At 31.5% G+C, this 22,947-nt stretch overlaps 1 protein-coding gene across 2 annotated transcripts in view; it reads right to left on the bottom strand.

The window, feature by feature from the left end:
• Positions 1 to 2,782: 2,782 nt before the first annotated feature.
• LOC137926349 (uncharacterized) overlaps positions 2,783 to 22,947 on the bottom strand; it is a 28,997-nt gene continuing 8,832 nt past the window's right edge. The window contains exons 2-5 of one of the 2 annotated variants that reach the window (XM_068769953.1): positions 6,101 to 6,190; positions 5,366 to 5,445; positions 3,844 to 3,971; positions 2,783 to 2,944 (exon numbers count right to left, since the gene is read on the bottom strand). In XM_068769953.1, the coding sequence (XP_068626054.1) occupies positions 2,814 to 2,944; positions 3,844 to 3,971; positions 5,366 to 5,445; positions 6,101 to 6,190 (429 nt within the window). In that variant the 3' untranslated portion in view covers positions 2,783 to 2,813. The remainder of the gene's footprint in view (positions 2,945 to 3,843; positions 3,972 to 5,365; positions 5,446 to 6,100; positions 6,191 to 22,947) is intronic. The other variant, XM_068769954.1, reaches the window with a different exon arrangement.

Below are 22,947 nucleotides of genomic sequence, written 5' to 3'. Positions count from 1 at the left end.
AACGGGTGACGGATAAGGAATAATTGACATTGACAGCTAGACAAAATAAAAAAAAATAAGTCGTCAATATTTATTTAACAACTTTTCGTTATAAACTAAATCTTACAATGACATTGAATACGTTTTATATAATAAAATTAAGTTAAAACATACACATTATTATTATTGTCTGTTTTTCTATTTTTATTCATGTATCTTTTTTATGTAAGTAAAGTGTCCTCTACACAGGTAAAATATATACCTAAAAAATAGACTAAATACAGTTTCACATGTGTAGTTATTGAATAATTATTATAAATGAAATAAAAATTCCTTTATTCATTTATTTTTAATAAAATAATTCACTTTTTATATTTTTTCAGTAATTTTCAACCTTTTATGTGTCATGCCCCACTTTAGAGGACTGATTTACACATAATGATTATATTATAATTCGTAGCGTAATCAAAAATTGTGAATTATTATAATAAAATGTAAAAACCACATGTAACTGGCAAACATAACTAAGTTTGAGTAAAGAGGTTCTATTTTAATTTAAAGATATAAACATATAGCATTTTAAGGCTGTGCTTCTATTAAATGTTCTCATAAGGATTCTACTTGAATGTTCTAGAAATATAAAGTCATTAAGTTATGACAAAAAACGTGATTAAAAATATGTTAAAATATATTTATCAAAATTAAAACTAAGTAAATACAATTTATAATTATACTATTACTTCTATACTTCTTAAATTTTAATGCCTTATGTAATAAAATTATATCTAAAACACGTGAATGTTAAATAAATTATTAAAAATATTATTTTTTATTCAAATATATTAATAGTATAGTATTTTATCGGTCGATAACATGTACACTTTTAAAGTGCATTTAATTTTATTTATGTTATATGAATAAGAATAGAACAAAACTTTAAAATATTATTGGAACCGGAAAAAAATGTCGTTTCTGTCGACATATTTTACAGAAAAAACCGACTGATTTGATACAGCTCCGGCATTGATTTGTATACAAGACAGCAAAAGGTTGTTGATAACGAAGGTAAATATATTTTTGATTAGAAATAAAAACTTGTTAAAAATGTAGTCGTGTGAATTTAACTAAAGAAAGCGACATTACTTTCCGGTTTCCCTGATACATAGTGTAATTATTTTAAGGTGTAAAAACTTTAAAGTACTGAATATATACCTCATTTATTGTCAATTAATCTATCGAACATCCTATCCAATGACTAAAGATTTTAGATTATATATGTATAAGGGTGTTTTCAAATATATTGTGTAAGGGTGATTACTACATATTGAAAATAATTATTGTATGTGTGATTTTGTACTTCCAGAAGTTGTTGGCTGGTTGCATTAAAAAGAAAAAAAAAATTAACGTATATTTAAGTGATAATTAATATTTCAAAGTGATCACTTTATACAGAGAGATTCCTAAATATGTGCAAAAGGTTTTTTCTTTTCTTTTCTTTCCTTTCGTTACCAGCGCCGGAGCTAGCGGGCTTCCACTGGACATGTCGTGTATACCAGTGCTGCATCTAGGTGGCATACATTTGCCGTTCCTTATATTGCATTGTTATTAAATTTATTCCTCTAAGGGTATATTCATGTTATTAAATGCCTTTACTCAAAAACAATTCTTCCAAAGTATAGTATGTATTTGGAAAATTAAATTTAATATATAAAAAATGTATCACCGCTATAACAACCTACTAAGGTTGATCGAAAGATATTTTACTTTCAATTTATAAATCGGTCGTAATAAATCGAAGTAGGAGATGCGTTTGCAGTGCAAATGGCATAAGACGGGAATCTAAATATGAACGTAAAATTGTAATGTGGGCATACGTGTAGATCGCTGTTTTAAGATATATCACAGCCAAATAAATTACTAAGGATTATCCTAACTTGTATTTTTAATTAATATACCAGTAAAATCTTTAAATGTGTAACACAAATGAGAATATTCTAACATCAGCCTACCGCCATGCAATGTGCACACTTCGCGGCGCACATGCACGGTGTCATAGAGCCATTTCAGCGGAACGTACTGCGGTAAGGAAAGGGTTGAAGTTTCTTGTTAACAAATGAACTGTACCTTAAAGTTTTTACACCTCTAACCAATCATCCTGTATATATAAAGTTAGGTTATAAAATAGCGTTTATTGCTTATAAATGCATTATTTTCATTCATTCAATATATGCCTATTCAAAATTTTGAAAACCGGCAGTATTATTTTAAATATTGAACGTTAAGAAAGACGTGAAATGGCATCTATTCTAGACATTATATGAATTATTTAGTTTTACTAATGTTCACTTATAATTAATAAAAATATTCCTCAATCTGTTAGTCTCTTTATTAAGAAAGGGACTAATATATAGCTACTTCCGCTATGCAGCAGTAGTCGTGCAATGAAGTACACCGCCCGCCAGCCCGCTGATAAATGCGAGAGTGTCACTTGGTGTTTGGCACTGGCCGGTCTAACATGTCCTGAGGATGCCCCTTGGAGGGGTGAAACACGTGTAGAGTAGTAGTAGATTAACGGTGGTAGTTGTGTTTCGCATTGTTTACCGCACGCGCCACGACTACTGCTGCATAGCGGATGTAGCTATATATATTAGTCCTTTTCTTAGTCAGGATGGACTTCCGTAAAGTAACGCCTAAATCTATTAGATAGTCTCTATATATTACCAGTTTAACGGTATAACTATAATAAAAAAGAATCCTTTAATAAAATGAAAATTATAATTAAATTACGTTAAATTCTAAATTTTAAATGTTAAATGTTCGTATTTTAAATGCGTTCAGGACGCCATCTTGGCGGCGAGCGCTGCCGCCTTCTTTTTGACAGCTAGCGCGGTGCGCTGCTTGGCTTGGATCTTGGCCTTTTGACTTTTTGACAGCTTCCGTTTTTTTATTGCCTCGTTAGCGGCTGCTGAAAAATAAAATTATATTTACAAAATATTCTTATATACATGTATACACCTATCCCCCGATTTACACAGTACTTGTTTAACACGTTTTCGCTTTTACACGGTTTTCGAAATAAGTTTTTTTTGGTGTTTATCGCACTCTACTAAATGTTACCGTGGCTGTTGCGTGTTGGCTCATTATGAAAAAGTTTACAAAGATCTTACAAAAAATTCGAAGCAATTGTTAATAATCGATTTTATTACTATCTCTCATAATGTAAATATTTCTGCTTCAATCATCGAATCGGCACAAATAACTTCGAGCGATGAAAGTGAATTCGAACCTCCGATTCCGAAAAAAAGAATGAGAGTAATTTCTGACAATGATAAAGGATAATAAAACACCTTGGTTTTATTTTTTGTTCTTCTGTTTAATGTATTGTAATTAAATAAAAAAAAACAGTATTTTTATTTCTGTGTACACCTAAAAATATTGAAAAAAATCACAACTGCTGAATAGCAAAATTATGCTTTTCTGCGAGCTTATAGATTTACACGGTTTTTATTTGAAAATTTTTAATTTTCGATTTACACGTTTTTCTCAGGAACGTATCTACCGTGTAAATGGGGGGATAGGTGTACTATCTATCAGTTCCACATCGATTACTTTGTCTGTCTGTACTAAAAAGGTCTAATTTGTCCTGTAGCGAGAATATGCATCGTTCCTGACCAGAGCTTCAAGGACTATATTATCAATAATGACTTTTATTGACATGGCGTACACTGCTGCGCAAGTGGCTGAACCTCGACATGGTAACTGGCTATCATCAGTGCCACTACGGAAATCTTTAGCGCTGTGAGAAATGACAAAAGAAACTCCAACTCCTATCTAGCATGATTGTCCAATAGATAAATTACTTACCGGCATTAAAAGCCTGCCTGTTAGCCGCTGTTCGAGCAAGTTCGCCGAGCGTGTTCGCGAGCACTGCGCCGAGCCGCGAGCAATCTGACCGTGCCGCCGAATGCGCTCGAAGCGCCAGTGTTGCCAACCTAAACACAATGTCACATTTACAGAAATGTCTGTGCCTTGTACAATAACAAAAAGACATAGCAAGTTTGACAGGACACGCATACCAAAAAATAACAAAAAAAATTAACCAGAATACAGAAATATACACTAAAACAGAACATGGAGCCGGCGATAGCTTACTACTCATAATGTTAAAATAATCGACGAATTAAAAGCACTTATAAATGCCTGCTTGAATAAAGATATTTAAAATTAAACAACGTTTACACGAAATAAAAAAAAAAAAAACAAAAAACTATAGCAATGAGTGGCACAAGGAATAAATGCAAGTCAATCGTTCGTTAAATATCTCAAAGAGTAATGATTATTTTTTTTTGATTTTATTAATAATACTTTTGAATAAGGTAACTATAATACAGTTAGATACAGCCTCTTCAAAATTCAGATTACTGCAAATTAAATTTATCCACTATTATCTGTCCATATAGACTTTATGCTACCATAAGTCATTGCCATCATATACTAATATTAAAAAAAAATGTATCATATTATATAGTATTCACTCTACATAGGTGATAGAAAACAGATGTAAAAGTCTTAAAGCTTTTTAATGGAAAATTAGCTAAAAATTCACCATTTTAAAAATTTTTTGCACTACCAAACAATCCGTATAGATATCTTTGTGACTATATATGTAAACAAAGTAAAATTTATATCAAGTTACATTGCAACTGACCACGTGTCACAAAAGATGTATGGATGTAGAGTGCGGAAATAAAATAAGATGTGTAAAAATTATTAAACAAAAAGAAATGACCCTGTTCTTCCACAAGAAAGGAGTACGAGAGGCCCCCAATAACAGGGGCCATTATATAATAAATAAACAAATAATGTTGACCTCTGTATCATTAATTAGGTTCACTTTCACACACCAATATTTTACACCTGTAGTCAATCATTCTGTGTAACTTAATTTACATTACGTTATGTTTAGACATCAAAAGTAACTATAGATGTAGTCGACTTTTTAAATGTAAAAATGTACAAATCACACTCTCTCTACCATGCTTAAATTCTGCTATCCATTTTTTGACGGATGAATATGACAGAGCACAATCGCCTAATGTACTGACCATGTCATCATGGATGGCTTTTGATGATAGCCCCTTCTTATGGAGGTACTTAATGACGGCACGCTGCTCGATTTGCTCCATTCGCGGAAATTATGTCCGATTACTTTGTTAATAAATTTATAAAATCACAACTAATTATCGCACACGTTTCGAACTTCACACAATGAACTAGTCTGAACTGAACTAAATAATGTGCGTAGATTTGATTTTTAGAATTGAATGGATCTGTGTTAGGCCGTGTACTTTTCAATCCACCCTCGCACATATAAAAAAGTAGTTACCTCCCAGCCAAGTCCTGCTGATCGGTGTCCAGGTCACACGCGAGGGTCGTGGTGTTCTTAGCCTTTGCGTTGATGGGCATCTGTGACCAACGAAACTGTTGCACAATATTAAGTATGACCATTGACACTTTGTTATGTTGTAAAAACTTCACGAACTTTCACATCATCATCATTTTAGTAGCAGGTTGTCCACTTTTGGACATAGTGCTTCATTGATTTGAGGCTTGGAAGTTAATGAAGGTCTATTCACAATTATTTTAAGGGTCCAGATGAAATTTAAAGCCCTAGCTGTCGCCTTTTTAACTTGTCAATCTGCTAGATTATACCGATTACCTTCGCTTATGAAGCATGCTTAATAATTATTCATTTTCTTAACGTTGTATTACAACAATATGACTACTAAGACAACAATTAAAATACAACAAAAGATCAAAAAATAAATATTAGAAATGAAAAGATTCTTAGAAGAACCAAATTCACTGATGTGATGTGGTGTGGTGGAGCACATCACTCATGTAACCGATGTCTTTTGTTTCTGAAGTGACCACCACGAGACTATAGAAGCGACTTAGGTAGACCACCCAGGTAGACCAACGGAGTCAAGGCGCGACATTAGAAGTCCCTGGATGCGGGCACCGCAGGTCCTACCGTCTATCAACTGACTCGATGAAGATGATGAAATAAAAATTTTGGTAGAAAAAATTGGTAGTATGGTAGAAATTTGATAAGATGAACCTTGTAGCTCTGTGGACAGATGCCGAAAAGGTATCGCTCGAAGGTCAGTTTGAACTCGTCAGCGAAAAGCAGGGCTGCACCGTCACTCGTCTGCAAAAAAAAAAAAACGTTACTTTATTTTTTGCCAGCTGTATTACTATTTTTTAGAAATACATTAATTTGTTATTCTTATAGTATATCCTAACATTGCATTGTTATATATCTAAAGTTTATCTTCTATCCACATTTTTAAAGCCAATAAAATATATGTCAGGCAGAAATAGATATCATTTTAATATTGTTTTTTTTTAAATTGTTTTATTCATTTACTAACGTTCAGATATAAGCTAAGAAAAATATATTCAATTTATGCGTAAATATATTCAAATTATTGGCGTGCGTATCTGAAATAGATAAATATATAAATGGTCTGAAAAGTACTTTTAAAAGCCTGAAATCAATAACTATGTATACCATTATTTAAAAAGAAAAAAAGTTTTTTTTTTATTTATAATCTGTGTTACAACCATGTGTCATTCTTATTAAATAACGAAATAATTAAATGATACATTCAAAGACATTTAATAAACAACAAAAAATATAAACTTAAATTACAAAATTATATTAATAATATCTACTATTTAACTAATATCTATTTATAAGCTTTAAAGTTTATGTAAATCTGTGAAGGTTACGTGTGTTTTATTTATATAAAGTCGCCAAGAATTCGCTTAGTATTATCATTTTTCTTTACGTTCCCATTTTAAATTGTTTATAGTAAATGTTGTTTTTGCGCTTATTTAGTTAAATAAATATATATCTAAAGTCAGTAATTTAGAAATTGCGTCTCTTTATCTATGTTTTTGGACAAATATTCTGAATGCCCCAAAAAAATACACTGCGCTGTACGTTAGTTCTAGGTTATGTGGAGTCGATAGCTGTTCACCTAATGAGAAGCCGATGGATCTCCTTCGGAACATGCTGATAATCTTCAGTAATTTACTAAGGTACATCCCGGAGATAAAATGAGCCTTCCCTAGCATCATCGATATGTCGTAGTGACATGGTGCTATTTCTTGTTACAGCCGTTCCCTAACTCCTTTAAGTAGACGACGAAGGCCTGAGTGAACCCGAAATTCCTCCGAGTCCGAACTTATGCATCTACCGTATATTTCCAATAGGACCTAGTCGAAACGACCTGTATCTCGTTTTTGAAATACCCTTATCAGGTCATCTGTCTACTTTGTTAGATGACTGCATTTGTAGGTCCTTGGACTGCTCTCCAGAACTTTAATGACCTAACAACCATTTGTTCTACTCACTGTGTTCAATGAACTTTTGAGTTTATTTTTTTAATAGTGACATCGACAGATAACACTGAAATGGCTGGAAAGGAACTAGGTTTTAAATGTAATGTTACAAAATTAAAAAAACATATTAAAAGCAAATTGACGGAAAAGGTTTGTTATTCAATAAACGAATATTTAAATGACAAGAATCCTTGGCAGTGATGTAGCCTGATTATTTTGATTTCATTTATATTTCTATATCTGATAAAGTGTATATGTATAAATCTGTGTTAAACTTTATTAAAATATGTGTTGTTGTGGAGTTTCTTCCTGCTTCTTCTCAACAAGTATAACTCTTTGCGAAGCAGAGTATAGTAAAAAATGAAATAGATTAAAAAGAAATAAGTTGACGATCAATAATATTTCTGTTGAAAGTTCCAATGTTGATTAAATGAATTGTATGTTTTATTATTATCTGAAATTATAAAAAAGGTTAACATATCGGCCTGCGAAAGCCTTCTTTTTAGACATAAAAATGATAAAGGTATTTGTGTCCAGAGTTAATTTTTTTATTCATTTTGTTATGTAATGTAATCTGATATTAGAGTTTTCGTTTAGCAATAAGTTAAAGTTCTCGTGTACGAATTTCTCGTCCATTGCAATATATGTAATTAGTTGCTACGCAATTAGATTTCATTTTAATTGCATTCAAATACATGACTCTGAACTAGTAAGACATTTATGACTTAAAACACCTGAACCTTCAACATATTACAACTTATATGGAAGATTGACAATTGTATATATTATATAATTACTAGCTGTTCCCGCAAACGTTGTTTTGCAAAAAAAATAGGGTTTTAATTAACAAAAAAAAATAACGGTTGATCGTAGAGGGGTGAAAATTTAAGATTGTATGTATTTTTGTATGCTGTATCATAATAAAATAAAAACCAAAAAAATTGTCTAAAAAATAAAAAAAATTATTTAGGGGTGGACCACCCTTATCACTTAGGGGTATGAAAAATAGATAGTAGCCGATTCTCAGATCTACTGAATACGCATATAAAATTTGGTAAAAGTCGGTCAAGCCGTTTAGGAGGAGTTCAAGTTCGAACACCGTGACACGAGAATTTTATATATTTATTAGATACAGAATGATCGAGCAGTGGTAGCAGGTGGCGGTGGTAGAGGGTTGAGACGACAGTAGGTCTCGAGTTCGATTCCCGTGATCCAATCTTATATAATTTACACTTTGTGCGTTAATTATACAGGGTTGCCATAGCTAACAAACAAGTTTCCAAAGGATTGGCAGCAGGGTACTCTACGGATCATAATATCACACTGCGATTGCCAACCCGCCTACCATTTATGGCATATCTACCTTGGTAAGAAAAGGACCAATATTTAGCCACTTCCGCACATGCAGTGGTAGTCGAGCAACAAAGTGCACCGCCCGCCAGCCCGCTGATAAATGCGTATGCGGCAAATAATGCAAATCACAGAACCGTCACCGCCAAATTACTCAACACGTGTTTCACCCCTCCACGGGTATCTTTAGGAGTTATGTTACACCCACTAGTGCCAAACACAGAGTGACACACTTTGTTGCACGACTACCACTGCATGTGCGGAAGTGGCTAAATATTGGTCCTTTTATTACTTAGGATGGACTTTCGCAAGGTAACGCCTGATTCCATTAAATATAATAATATATAATACCTTGGTGGAGGCCTATGCATGGGCATCGATCGACTTTTTGATAACTATGACATCTCATTATTATCATAGCCTTTCTTGTAAAATTTACTACTAACTTCTTAATATTGTACTTCCTAGAGCAGCATTTTGCAACACTTTTTTATGGCTCATCCTTAGGCTTTATAAAATTCAAAAGGGTTAAACTCGTGTTGAGTCCACTTTATAATTGCTCCCTTGTGGGGCGTGGGCACCACGTTATGAAACACTGAATTATAGTCTGTAATACAATTTATAATTATTGTATATTGAAAGGAAAAAAATTATAATAATTATTATATGTAACAATTATATTAATGAAACAGGACGAGCTACGTAGGTGGTTTTGTTTTTTCTCTGAATCTCTTTGTTTCTGGCTCGATCTTGCAGCAAGAGTGTACTATAAAAAGTAAAAAAATGCATTGCTAGTTTTAAAGCACGGTTGAAATATTCAGAATGAATTTTTTAAATTAAATAATTAATTATTAATTATTAAATAATTAATTTACACAAAGTTTTACAAGTCATTGCAGGAGTACTCCGGTCCAGGGCTTGTACCACCTGTTGTTTTTAAAACAGTTAAACACAATAGAGATTTGTTGGAAAACGTTATTTGTTATTGCAATAACATCTCAGAATAGTTCGAGCAATTGATGCTTAAAACGGAACGCAATCAAAATGAAATATGGCCGACTTTCGCGCGTTTATTTGTTATGTAGATGGATTACATATGCTCTTTGGTTGCTCCGGTTTAAATAAAGAATACGTTTTAACGTTTTGCACAGATTATATATTATTTATTGTTGATCTTGCTTTATCGTTTACGGAATTAATGGAGATTATTTCATAGCATTTTATACGTTCATAGATGTAGAGAATTTTAGATCAGAAATATAATTAATATACAGGTTGATTGGTAAGATGTACAAAATCTTTAAAGGGATAAATATAGTAGTATAGCTCATTCATAATTCTTTATTCAAAATAAATACAAATTACAGCGTTGTGATAATATAAAGAATAATAGATTATAAGATAAAGCATTATTAAAATTTAAATTACTACGTAATAAAATTAATTATTGTTTATTATCTGTGCACGCAGATTTTATACTACCAGAGGTTGACTGTCGCATTTAAATATAAAAAAATAAAATAATGTAACATATTTCAGTGATTTTTTTGGACAGTGCTAATTGAAAAATTATGTAAAATTTTTTAAGCTTTTTTGCTGACAAATGAGCATGACATTTACCCATTTAAAGGTTTTTATATTTATACAAACACATGTATACATTTTTAACCTTATTTAAACCTTTTGCGGATCGAACGCGCTTCACCATTTCATTTCAGCAGATTCGATGTCGAGTGTGGTTCATCATCTCATCGCAAAGGGTTGACGTCGCTAAAATGAATGAAGTTTATTTTATGTCTTCATCTTATGTCCATAAATGAAAAGAATTATAATTAAAAGTCTTTATTTGTATATAGTATAAAATATTATTATATATAATATAGAATAGTAAATTTTAAATTTTGGATGTACGGATACCTACAGAAAATGCAATAGTTCGTGAAAAATTGACATTAATTCGGCCGACACTGCCGTCCACGCTATATGTAATTAAAAAATAATAAAATTGCTATAATTTTTCAAAATAAAAATAATAATAAATGCAATGTATCATCACGCTTCGTATCCTTGGTCATTATGTTTTTTTCATTCAGTAGTTTTAAACATTTTTATTGATATTTAATATTTTTTCTAAATAGACAATCCAAAAGTTAAACAATACAATTTTAATTCTGTAATCATTTGGACATTTCTATGTCGCGGTGCCCAATAAGCAAAAGCGATTTCCTTACATATGTACGAAAAAACCCAAGCAGCGCGATAGCGCTTGTTGGATATATTTGAGACTTAATTTGCGCACGATGTACAAAAGGAATTCATCCAAAATGTTTTGATAAACACCAATGCTACAAATTATATTTCTTATTTTCTATTTCAATTCTTTGTTATTATTATTCTTTCAAGTTTATTCAATATATATTTTTACCAACGACATAGTAACTTTTTATTTTATAATGTATTATTATGTTTTTATAAAACGATTCTGTCTATTGTAAAACATAGTATTTAAAAAATTCGAGTATGAATTTGAACCTGTTATCCTGGAGTTTTAGGTTTACTACCTTCTTCTTGCATTATATCTCTCACGACTATATCGTGACTCTCTTTATAAAGTTTGTCGGGGATTACGTCATGTTATCTGTGCTAATCTTCGGCTGTGTGTATTGCTTCTGGTACCTGATGGTGCCAGTGAATGGATCTGCTTCGTGGTCGATATTTACCTAGCTTGCCTGTGATCAAAAGTTTTTCTGACTTACCATGGCTACTCCTAGTTATGTGACCAAAGAAATCAATCCGCTTTATGCTTATAGAAAATCGAGTGAATACGATCCAGTATGGATGCATTAGTTCAACGAGTATATATCAAACGCATCGATGCGTAATCTTACCGCATTTCTAAAGGTTCAAGTTCCAGGTCTATTTAGAAATAGTCTTGTTGTAAATGTTTGCTAACACCAGATATTTTTTCAGAAATAATAATAAATACAGACCAAGTCCAACAAGAGCGCAGTAATTATTAATGACCTTCTCGATATCTATTAAAACTATCTTGAAGCGGTTCACGCGTTATTGGAAAGATTCCAGCTGCTTTTACGCACTCGAAAATTGGCTCAACCACCAACGTGAGTCGGCAGGATACGGTGCTTACTCATCGACGCAGCAGGCAAAAGTTTACAACGACATACAGCCATTTAACAGAGCTTTTTTTTAATTAAAAATATAAATAACACGTTGCCATTTAGCGGAATATTTTGTAAACTTAAAGTAAGGTAAGGGGTAATTTTAAAGTAATAATTTGTGTAAATTAAATAGTTTTTTTTTTCTATCAAACTCGCTCTGCAATCCAAGTGGCATTAATTAATTTGTTTAATTCTTTACACTTTTTCGTACACCAAAACTGTATAAAAGAATGTAAACGAAATATAATAAAATAACATAGATAATGACTTAAAATAAATACATTAAAAAAAATTTAAGTTAAACGGTTTTTTGATACCCATATTGTGGTGGTTGTGGAAAAATATGTAATCCGTCATTTTGTATCGGCGGCCATCTTAGATTTATAATGTTATTGATTTTATTATATTGTATTGTCATCTAAATTAAATGTGTGTACCAAATTTCAGATCAATCTGACGACGGGAAGGTGCTTAAATTTCAATTTCTAATTTTGATCCAAATAAATTCCGTACGGGTCGAACTAAATAAAACTGTTTAAAAAGAAACCATTTATCGCTCTAGGCAATCTCTACTAAACAACCTTTGGATAGAGATGAGAGACATGAAGGAGTCGGCAGTTCAGGGTGTACATATTAAAAAAAATAATCATTAAAATATACTGTACATTTTGGGTATAATACACTTGCACATATACATACGCATATATACACATACACATTTTTACAAATACACACAAATATACCATCATAATTATATAAATGTATACTCACAAATAGATATTTTACGTGGAAAAGATATTACTTATATATAAATAAATAACAAATTCTACACATAATGCTGAAGTGCTCTTTTACCATCTTTTTAAATGCTGGCAGCGATTTAGCGCATCTTAATGCTTCTGGTAATTCATTCCATAACCTAACAGCGACAACAGTGAAAGATTTCTCTATAAACATACTAGAATGAGCAGGTGTAGTCAATTTCAAGTTCTCAGAAGTTCTGCACAACTTATCACGTAATCTGGATTAAATAAGAATCTATTTTGTTAATAAATACAGAGAAGGGAAAAGATGCGGAAATTACGGCGAAGTCGAATCGGCAACTATTTGAGCTTATTACGAAATTCAGATACACATATTTGTGCAGAATGAGCATTTGTAAATTCTGCGAGTTCAAAGTGGCAGGATGCAGAGGACTTCTAGCCTCAAGTTAGCGAAGTTTCGTTTACCCAACCTAGTGGAAGTTCAGTGTCTTTGGAGTCAAAAATGTATTACTCATGCGTCTATTCTCTTACCGGAAACACGTGCGACTTTGACATCGGAATAGACAGATTAAAATAAGAACTATCATGTAACTAAATTAAAACTTTATGTTGTAAAAATATTTTTGATGCTATTATTTAGTAATAATTTTTATCAATGTAAACTAAACTCTTTGAAGTTTTTTTTTAACATTTATTGCTTTCGGTATAGATAAAATTGCGTTGATGTGTAGATAGAACGAAGTAGGTTATACGTAAGCGAAGTCGAACTCGCTTGACCGTCTTTTTCTCTTACCAATCAAGTGAAAATGTATAATTATTCAGAGTTAATATTTTTTTCAATTTTAGTTTTTATTTCGTCGTTCATACTTCCTACATACCTTTTAAATGTAGCCTCACACCCTTCTCTACGTTTCCTATAATATCACAGATAAAATTAGCTTTTTTTGGTTTTATTTGATGTACTTATTTATCACATTTTGATTGTTTTTATGATTTTAAAATATGTAATTCTTTTTCTTATTTCGTTACTACTTAGTATAAATGTTTGCCAACGTGGGCGATTTCAAAATGGACTCGATAAAAGTTTAACCCTTTTGTTTTAATTTAAAAATCATGTATGTTACATATGCGGGGTGTAAGAATTTTAAGACGGTGCATTGCCACAAAAGTTTAGGAAACACTGGTTTTGATCTTATCCGACCCTTTTATTTTATTTATTTTATTAATTGTGTCTTATACTATTACTCTGCAGCATTTGAGAAAAGTGATGTGACGGTGACCTCTTTCATAAGAAATACAATATTCTTCTCTTCTCTGATTCCAGCTTCTGTTCTCTAAATCCGTAAGGAGTTCTATAAACATGGGACAGTCTGTCACCAGGTGGGTTTCTCATTTCTGACCTCATTGGCTCTGAAACGAGAGAGAGCTAAACTCGGGATTTTCCTATGATATTGAAATGAGATTAGTAGACAAGTCAAAATAACTGACATTGCCCAGACTGGCAAGTTGACAGGTCATAAAGCGGGCATAAAAGATGGTTACTGAAGCCTTGAGGTTCTGTAGTGGAGTACGACATCCACAAACAAATTGTACAGACGATCTGTTGTGAATGATGAAACTTTTACAGGTATTTGAGAAATGTACTAAAACTAAAGTCTAAGTTCAACACCATCAATTGGCTGGCATATGTATGCAGTAGGCATTGGTGTTATCTGTCTGAGATTCGGTATACAGGTTGATTAGCTATAGAAAGTTTTAAAGCGCGTGTTTATAATCAACCTGTATAAAGTGATCACGTTAAAATATGTTTCAATAATAACAAAACGATGTATAAAAATTAATGTTAATAATTATGTATGTTATTTTATCTGTGTAGATTAAAGTAAGTAATTATATTATATCTATATATAAAAACTTTTATATGTCTATCTCAAATCTAAGTTTCGTTACAATATTTAAACTAGTCGAAAGTTCTCGGCAAATAATAGATAAATTTGCAAGATATGATCGTTACAAAAGTGCTTGAATTTCTTTATACTTTGAAAAAATAATAAAATAGATATTTTTAAATGTTAATCAAACGCGTCGATTCGTAATCTGTTCGCTTTTCTAGAGGTCCAAGTGAGAGCCTCCATATAGAACAGTGTGATGATAACAAGACAGACAGCCTTTTCTTAAGTAGTGAACTTAGAATCTAAGTACAACCGCATTTGGCAGGTTAGATACGAGAGCACAGCTCAGGGTCGACATACCATAGGACTCCTTTCGAAACTCACCGACATAAACAAACTGCGAAAACTCATCAAGACATCTTTCCATCGCACGCAACTACTAAGCGGGCACGGGTACTGCAAGCAGTACCTGCACCGTTTTAAAATAATCGATAATGAGACTTGCCCATGTGACGACTCCACAGTACAGACTTTTGATCACTTACTCAGACACTGCTCCCGATTCGCATCCAAAAGACGTGACCACGTGACCTTATGTGAAAACCTTAATATACCTCCGTTCAACTTACCGGACCTTCTCAAGAAGAAATCTACAGCAGAATCTTTTGATGAGTTGGCCCGGCACATTGTCCTAAATCTCAAAGCATTTAACGGTATGTAGCGCTTAGGCAGCGACTTGAAATAAAATAATCTACCAACTAATATATGATTGAGTAAAACTTCCAAATTGTATTGTTAATATGTATAAATTTTAGCTGTATTTACCCATAAGAGAAAATTGTGTAGGAAAAATCTCTCGCAGCTGGGAGAAGAAAGATCCGTATCAAATAACGGCAACCCTCTCCCAACTGTCTGCGTTTAGTTAAAGCGAAAAAAAAATTGTAAAAAAAAAACACTAGCGATACAAATTAGAATTAATTAAAAAATTACTTCGAATGTTTAATCATGTACTGATTTTATACATGCACCGTTCACAACCGAAAAGTCCATCCGGTTTATTTTTATGTTTACACTATTTATAGTAATATATGTCATAGACTAATTTAGTGAAGTAAATAAAAGGAATTGTTTATTTTCCGTTAGCTGGGCGCACGCGAAAAGCCATCAAATAATTTGTAATGTTTTTTTAATTATAAAGGTAAGTCACTGGCCATCCCCACCCATCACTCTGATTTCTTTTCCTATTCCTTCACTGTCCATGCTGCAAGATTATGGAACGCTCTCCCCTACGAAGTACGTGATTGTCCATCATTACCTGTATTTAAAAAGCGAGTCAAAGAGCACTATTTATCGCTAGTTGTCTAGTATATATAATATTTTTAGTTATATATGTTATATATGTATTTATGCTTATATTATGTATATATATTATTTATTATGCTTATTTATGTAAGTATATAATATGTAAGTATACATTTATGTTCATGTTAAGTATGTAATTATGGTCAAAAGTCGTATCTATTGTAAATATTTCAATTTAATTATTGTGCACGTTGTGTCTGCCTCACTTTTTATGAATCTCCTTCCGTAGGCCTACTGGAAGAAATTTCTGGTTAGAAATAAGTAGTGCCTGTTGTGTCAGTTATATTTGTATTGTTACTTTAGTGTTTTTATTGTGTACAATAAACTGTTAAATAAATAAATAAATAAAAAGTAAGATTTCTATGGACCAAGTACTACATTTTTTTTATATTAATTCAAAACAAAGTAACAAAATACGCCAATACGTCACTTTGCGTCGTGGTTACGTTCCAAAAAACACGACGCAAATTGAAACGCCGCAAAGTGAATTAAGATTTTCTATAGCAAACCATGTAAAGATCGAAAATAGGTTCCAGGGTCATGAAAATACTACTTTTTAAAAAGAAATTATAACTCTTCCAAAAAATAAATTGGAATAATATTTACATTTTTTGTAACCAGAAACAACACGTAAAAATTTATATAAATTTATTATTCTCTTTTAAAAAAGCACAACACGCTACGTTATTGAAACTGAACTCTAAAATTAGCGCAACAAAGTGAAAAATAAAACCGTATTCAAATTGCGTTGATTTTTAGTTAGAAAGGGCATCTCCGAGTTTTCATGGCATGGCGCGATTAGAAACAAAAGTGTTTAAGACTCGAACCCAAAACAACGCAACCTCGAAAATCTAACGACGCATAGTGAAAATTAGTACTAATTAAGTAGCGACGCAACTTCGAAAGAAACGCAAAACGAAACGACGCAAAGCGAGATATTGGTGTGTTCTTTATTTCTCAAGCCTTAGTTTTTGCAAAAAAAGGCAAATGTTTTGCGATTTAGCTAGAACTGAAAAACAATTTAGTTTTGAAAACGTTAGATGCAGGCAACTTCTTACCGATCCTATTGAATCGGTGATAAAATAGCTGTGATATTAGAAATGAAAATTAAATGCTATATATATAATAAGAAAATAAACAACTCAAGAAGGTAAAAAGTAACATATATAAAGATACATTTCCACACATGTTTTGAGAAGCAACAGTTAATATTTTAATTTTCAGCAGTATCGAGGTGGACGCGGTCTTGGACCAGCTCTTCATGAGGCATGGGAGGTTCTCTGAGTACCTTCACAGGTTCAAGCTCAAGGAGGACCCCTCGTGCTACTGCGAACCAGGCGTAGACCAGACCGTGCTCCACCTGGTAGCCCACTGTCCCCGCATTCGGAGGACTCCGTGTCGACTCCGAATGCCGGTCAGGTAGTTTGATTAGCGAGGACTCAATGCCTCGCTAATGAAAGATAACGAAGCAAGGCCAACGTTCCTAAAAATGTGCAGAACGATTTCGGAAAACGTGATAAAAAGAAACAAAAGTTGAGCTCCAAGAAAATGTAAAAAATGTATATAAAAAAAAAATCTGTAAGTGAAATATTACATGTAAGAATTTATATGCAATAAAAACAAAGAAATTGTAATTGTTAAGGTAAGAGAAGAAAGAATGGTTCAAATAAAAGGAAAAATGGATATGAAAGGGGAAAGAAATAAGAATTGTAGAAAGAAGGAAAGAAAATAAAGGAATGAAAGATCATAGGAGGAACGATAGAAGAACGCGAAAATAAAAATATAAAATGAACAAAATTATTAAATAAAAAAGTCCTTGTCCCAAATTAGATAGGGGTACGAGGGGTCCCCATAGCGGAGGCCATTAAAAATAAAAAAATATTGCAATTTATTTAAATTTGATCATGCTTACGTAATATATTCTATTAACAAAGTTGCAGTTTATTTATCAACATGAGTCGGATGTATTTTATTATCTGTCTGCCGAACGAACTCGCACTTATAGCCGCAGTATAAATAATAATAATTGTCCTGGCAGCTGTCCAGGCGTCAGACGCCCGCCCGGACTATCGGACACGCGTTCAGTACATCACCTGGAGAAATAAACACCTGATTTCTGAACGAATCGAAATTGGCTGCACGAATATTACGCCTTTGCCTCACTGTTAACTATATGGAACGATTTCATTATTTACATTTGTTATATATATCATATAAATAAACAATTGGAGCGTAACCTTTTGTTCTTTATTATAAAATCTGTTTTGAAAAAAATACATTTGAATAATAATTATTTTTGGTAAAAGTTCCACCACATTGTGTGGGGGAAAGAAAGTGAAGTGAAGGGATGTAGTCAAATTCGTCGGAAAACGATGCAGGCTGTTTATAACTGGACTTATTGGGAATCTATGTCCACTAGTGGACGTTAGCTGAATTGATAATGATAATGAAAAAAGAAATAAAAAAGGAGATCTTGTACAAAAAATTATGTGTTCCATTTTACTAAATTAAAAGAATATTTATGTAGTCCCGCCGATTTTATTTCGTTTGTTCATCCCTGGTCTGAATCATTTATCGTCTGCACAGGTGTAGACTCAAGTAGACTTTAATATGTGAGATTCATCTTATGTTGAATAAAAACATTTTTTTTGAAAACTGTTAAAGAAAAATAACCTATACACACATGATCAATGACAAAAACGCATTATTTTATCTTTTTACCTTACGGATATTTCTACATTTTGATTAAAACAAGTTTACCATACTGTATTTACAAGAAAAAATTAATATTTTCAATATATTATTGAAAAGAGATACTCTAGCGACCTCTTTGAAGAAATTGTTAACCTCTTCGGTGTAGTGTCATTTAAATATTTAGAATGAAAAAGTTAGAAAAATTATTTTGAATTTAGAATGACGTTGTCAATTAATTGGAATTTTGACATAATTAAGAAATTCATTTTATTTTATTTCAATCATCTTTAACAAATTTTAAAAGCATTACAATACAAAACAACAAACAAACAGAAATAACAAGATAAGGACGCGTTCATATGAATCGATTTCAGTTTGCGAACGCGGTGTTTTATTTATTCACTCTTTCTACAACTTATGGTATGGCACACATTGTCTCTAGGCATTTTTGTCTGTTAACCAATGGTGATACAAAGTAAAAAATGCAAGTGCAAGTGTAAAAAATACAGAAAAAAATAAGAAAAATTATGTTCTCTTTATTCAAGGAGATATTGACACGCACTTTTAAATAGACAATTATTTTAAAATTTTAAGCAATAAGCTATCACCGAATCGGAATGATGGCCTGTTCAGGATAGAAGGCCAAAAACTTATGTTGCTCTTTTTAAAATGAAATTTAACAATGTTTGATGTGAAAATTTATTTAATAATATTCATTTAATTTTAGATTTAAAACTCATAAAATTAAGATCTACAATATCGAGAGAAACTTTATAATATATGCATACACAAACCTGCTGAAGGGTGTGATAAATTTTTGAAGACGATAATTTAGTTTTAACATCTTTAGTCATTAGTTATGTTTATTATGTGACCGTCACTATTTTTTGTATAATTAAGACGCATAAATAATATGTCACGTGGTCGACATTTTTTTGGTCATGTATATATATATATATATATATATAATATTTATAAACCTACGATTTCAATAAACAATTACAAACCATAAAAAAGAAGATGGCTTTTCTAGAATATATAGAATAAGAATAAAATTCGAATAAATATAACAATATATATATATATATATATATATATATATATATATATATATATATATATATATATATACATATATATATATATATATATGTGTGTGTGTATGTATATATACACAGATAAATATTCCGAAGTTAGAAAGAAATTACGCCGGTTTTTCCGCTAGTAATTTGCAAATCTTGTTCTCAAAACGAGTTGCTGTCTCTTAAATTAGAAAGGATGTTTATACGAAAGCAGAACACTCTTCGAATTGGAAAATAAAACTGAAAGAAATCAGATTTGTGAGTATAAAGATAGTAAATTTTTTACATGGTTTGTGTTGTAGCTTAGTTTCTTTAAATAGATTTAGACTCTTCCTGCTAATATCAGGTGTAAGTATAAATGATATTAAGCAAAAAGCTTATGTTAGCGACAAAAATGTTTAACCTGCACATAATATTTTTAAGTTATTATCGAATCTTCTCATCCAATATCCCTTTCTGCCTTAAAGTCTACGACCAATCTGTGTTGCCAGATGATTTACGGCAACTAAATGTGGCCTCTCACTCTGGACCTCATAGTCGCTTAATCAGCCATAGAGAGGACCATCTTTTTCTTTTCAACCTCCCCCAAAGGTAGCCAGGATGACCGGTTCTGCATTACCTGCATCCAGTGACTTCCGCGACCTTATCTATGTCAGCGGTCCACTTAGTGGGGGCCCTTCCCACGCGGTCGCCACTCGAGAAAGAACCTCAAACCAACTTGGATCGCACTTGCCTCAGAAATAATAAAGAAAACAAAAATCGGTAAAAAAAACTTTTAAGTTAAACGGTTTTATTTGATACCCATATTGTGGTGGTCGTGGAAAAATATGTACCTAGTCCGCTATATTGTAACAGCGTCCATCTTGAATTTTAATTTCGAGATAATCATCGTATTTTACTAATGTAGCCCTTTCATTTGATACCCATAATGAGGGGGTTAAGGAAAAATATGTAATCCGCCATTTTGTATCGGTGGCCATCTTAGATTTATAATATTGTTGATTTTATTATATTGTATTGTCATCTAAATTAAATGTGTGTACCAAATTTCAGATCAATCTGACAACAGGAAGGTGCTTAAATTTCAATTTCTAATTTTGACCCAAATAAATAAATTCCGTGCGGGTCGAACTAAATAAAACCGTTTAACAAAATTAATCAGTGGTCTAGTAAAAATTTCTTAATAATTTTCTTAAAAATAGGTAGCGATTAGGCAAAAAATAAAAAAAAACTTGTGATACCTTTCTTTAGACTTTATAAAATTAATAGCGCTTTTATGTGCGACTGTATACCGTATTATAATACCGCGTGTAATGTCTTTTACTTGACACGCAATAAATTAAGGAAGTTGACAAAAAATTGTAAAAAAAACTCCTATTATAGTGTCCTATTTTAAATAGATAATAAAACTTGGGAATGAGTTTCTCTATTAATATATTAAAGATATTGTAAAATTAACCACACAAAAAAAGACATAAATTTTCTTATTTGACTTGTAGGGGAGTTCAATCTGATTCTATTTGCTTACAAATTATGTTTAATTTTTTTAAATATAGTGTTTTCTTGACGTACGCATGTTGTCAATGTAAATAATCCGATGTAAATAACTATATGAATTTATTTATAAATATATAATAAAATATTTTTAAACATAACTAAAAAAATTATTAGATATTTTCTGTAATATTCAATAATTATTCATTAATAAAATTTCTAGTTAATATTAAATGTAGCAAACGAATTGAAACGATAAAATTCAAAATAAAAAAAAAAGAATTAAAATGTATGTCAAATCTCGGCGGGAAAATCTCACGCGTGACGGTCTATTTTCGCGGGTTTTTATTGCACAGACTATATGAGAGTTTTAACATTTATATTTGTAAAAATATACTCTGTGATAAATTCACACGCGGAATGGGTTTATGATGGTTAATATTGTCCAATTGGTGATGCAAGAGTGTTATAATGTAAGTATGTCTTGTTGCGTCCGCTTTGCCAAAAGATTTTAATATAAAACGGCATTTTCACATACCCTGGTATTTTTTGATGCACGAAAATATTTATTGCGATCGATAAAACAAACATAAATTGTTTCTTAAACGTTTTATAAATTGTGTATCCATTATCAAAATTGATGTGACTAAAACTTATTTAATGCCACTCTTATGTATTTATTATCAATAAATAAAGAAATTTTTAAACACGGAATATTCAAGAATATTTTAAATTATAATTCAAAATGTCTTTTGGCATTTATACGTGCTTTTCTATCTTCAATTATTTTAACATTATGATTAATAATCTATCTATGATTCGGAATGTTGATCTGCTGGTAGGAGCCAACCAGAAATTCAACAGTTGCATTTATTAAATGAATTTTAATAATGTATAAATTATAATATCAACCATGTAATTGAGTCAACAAATCAAGTTCTACACATTTTGATCGACTAAAAACTAAAACGCTATAATATTTTTTTTTATAATATAGTCTTAATTTTGGATTTCAAACTAATAAAAGGAGGTCACAGCCAAGAAGGTTTTATTAACTAAATTGAAATATAGACTGTGTAAGTCATACGTGTATTCTATAGTATTATTTATATAATAATATACTTTTAATATTAGATTTAAAACTAAAAAAAGGTATGTCTAACGCGTGTTTTGAAACTTAATTATAAAGCGATATGGAATTAATCTTTGATAGTTTAAAAGAAATTTGACATATTGTTTCATAGTAAACATTTACTAGTGTTACCAGTGTTGACTTATGGCACAAAGACATGGTTTCTCACCCTATGCCTAATAGACAAACTCATAATCCCTCAAAGAGCTAGAGCAGTGTTTCCCAAAGTGGTCTATATCGACCCCTAGGGGTCTATGACAACCTGCAAGGGGTCCACGTCAGCGAAAAAAAATTTAGGTGTTCATGAAATAAAAGAGGGTTTCACGATAGTGGATCTGAACACATACACTGACAGTACCTATTTACTTACATCACACTATTTTATAATATTAAAACATTTACATTATTTATAAAAGTACCTATGAAGTAAAAAAAATATTACATATGTTTATAAAATTGTGTAAGTTGTAGGATGTTGGTATAATACGAGTAGATTAGTTTAGTTGATATAGTAGATACAAAATTTTATTTTGAGTAGTTTTAATTTAAATTCAATTAATAAATGTATAAATTAACATGTGTTTTTACTTTAAGTTTTTAACACTTAAC

Source organism: Battus philenor, unplaced genomic scaffold, assembly GCF_028537555.1.
Source record: "Battus philenor isolate CCGP_79_NKW_IND1 unplaced genomic scaffold, ilBatPhil1.0.hap1 SCAF_29, whole genome shotgun sequence".
Taxonomy (NCBI): Eukaryota; Metazoa; Arthropoda; class Insecta; order Lepidoptera; family Papilionidae; genus Battus; species Battus philenor.
This window is presented reverse-complemented; position numbering and strand designations above follow the sequence as displayed.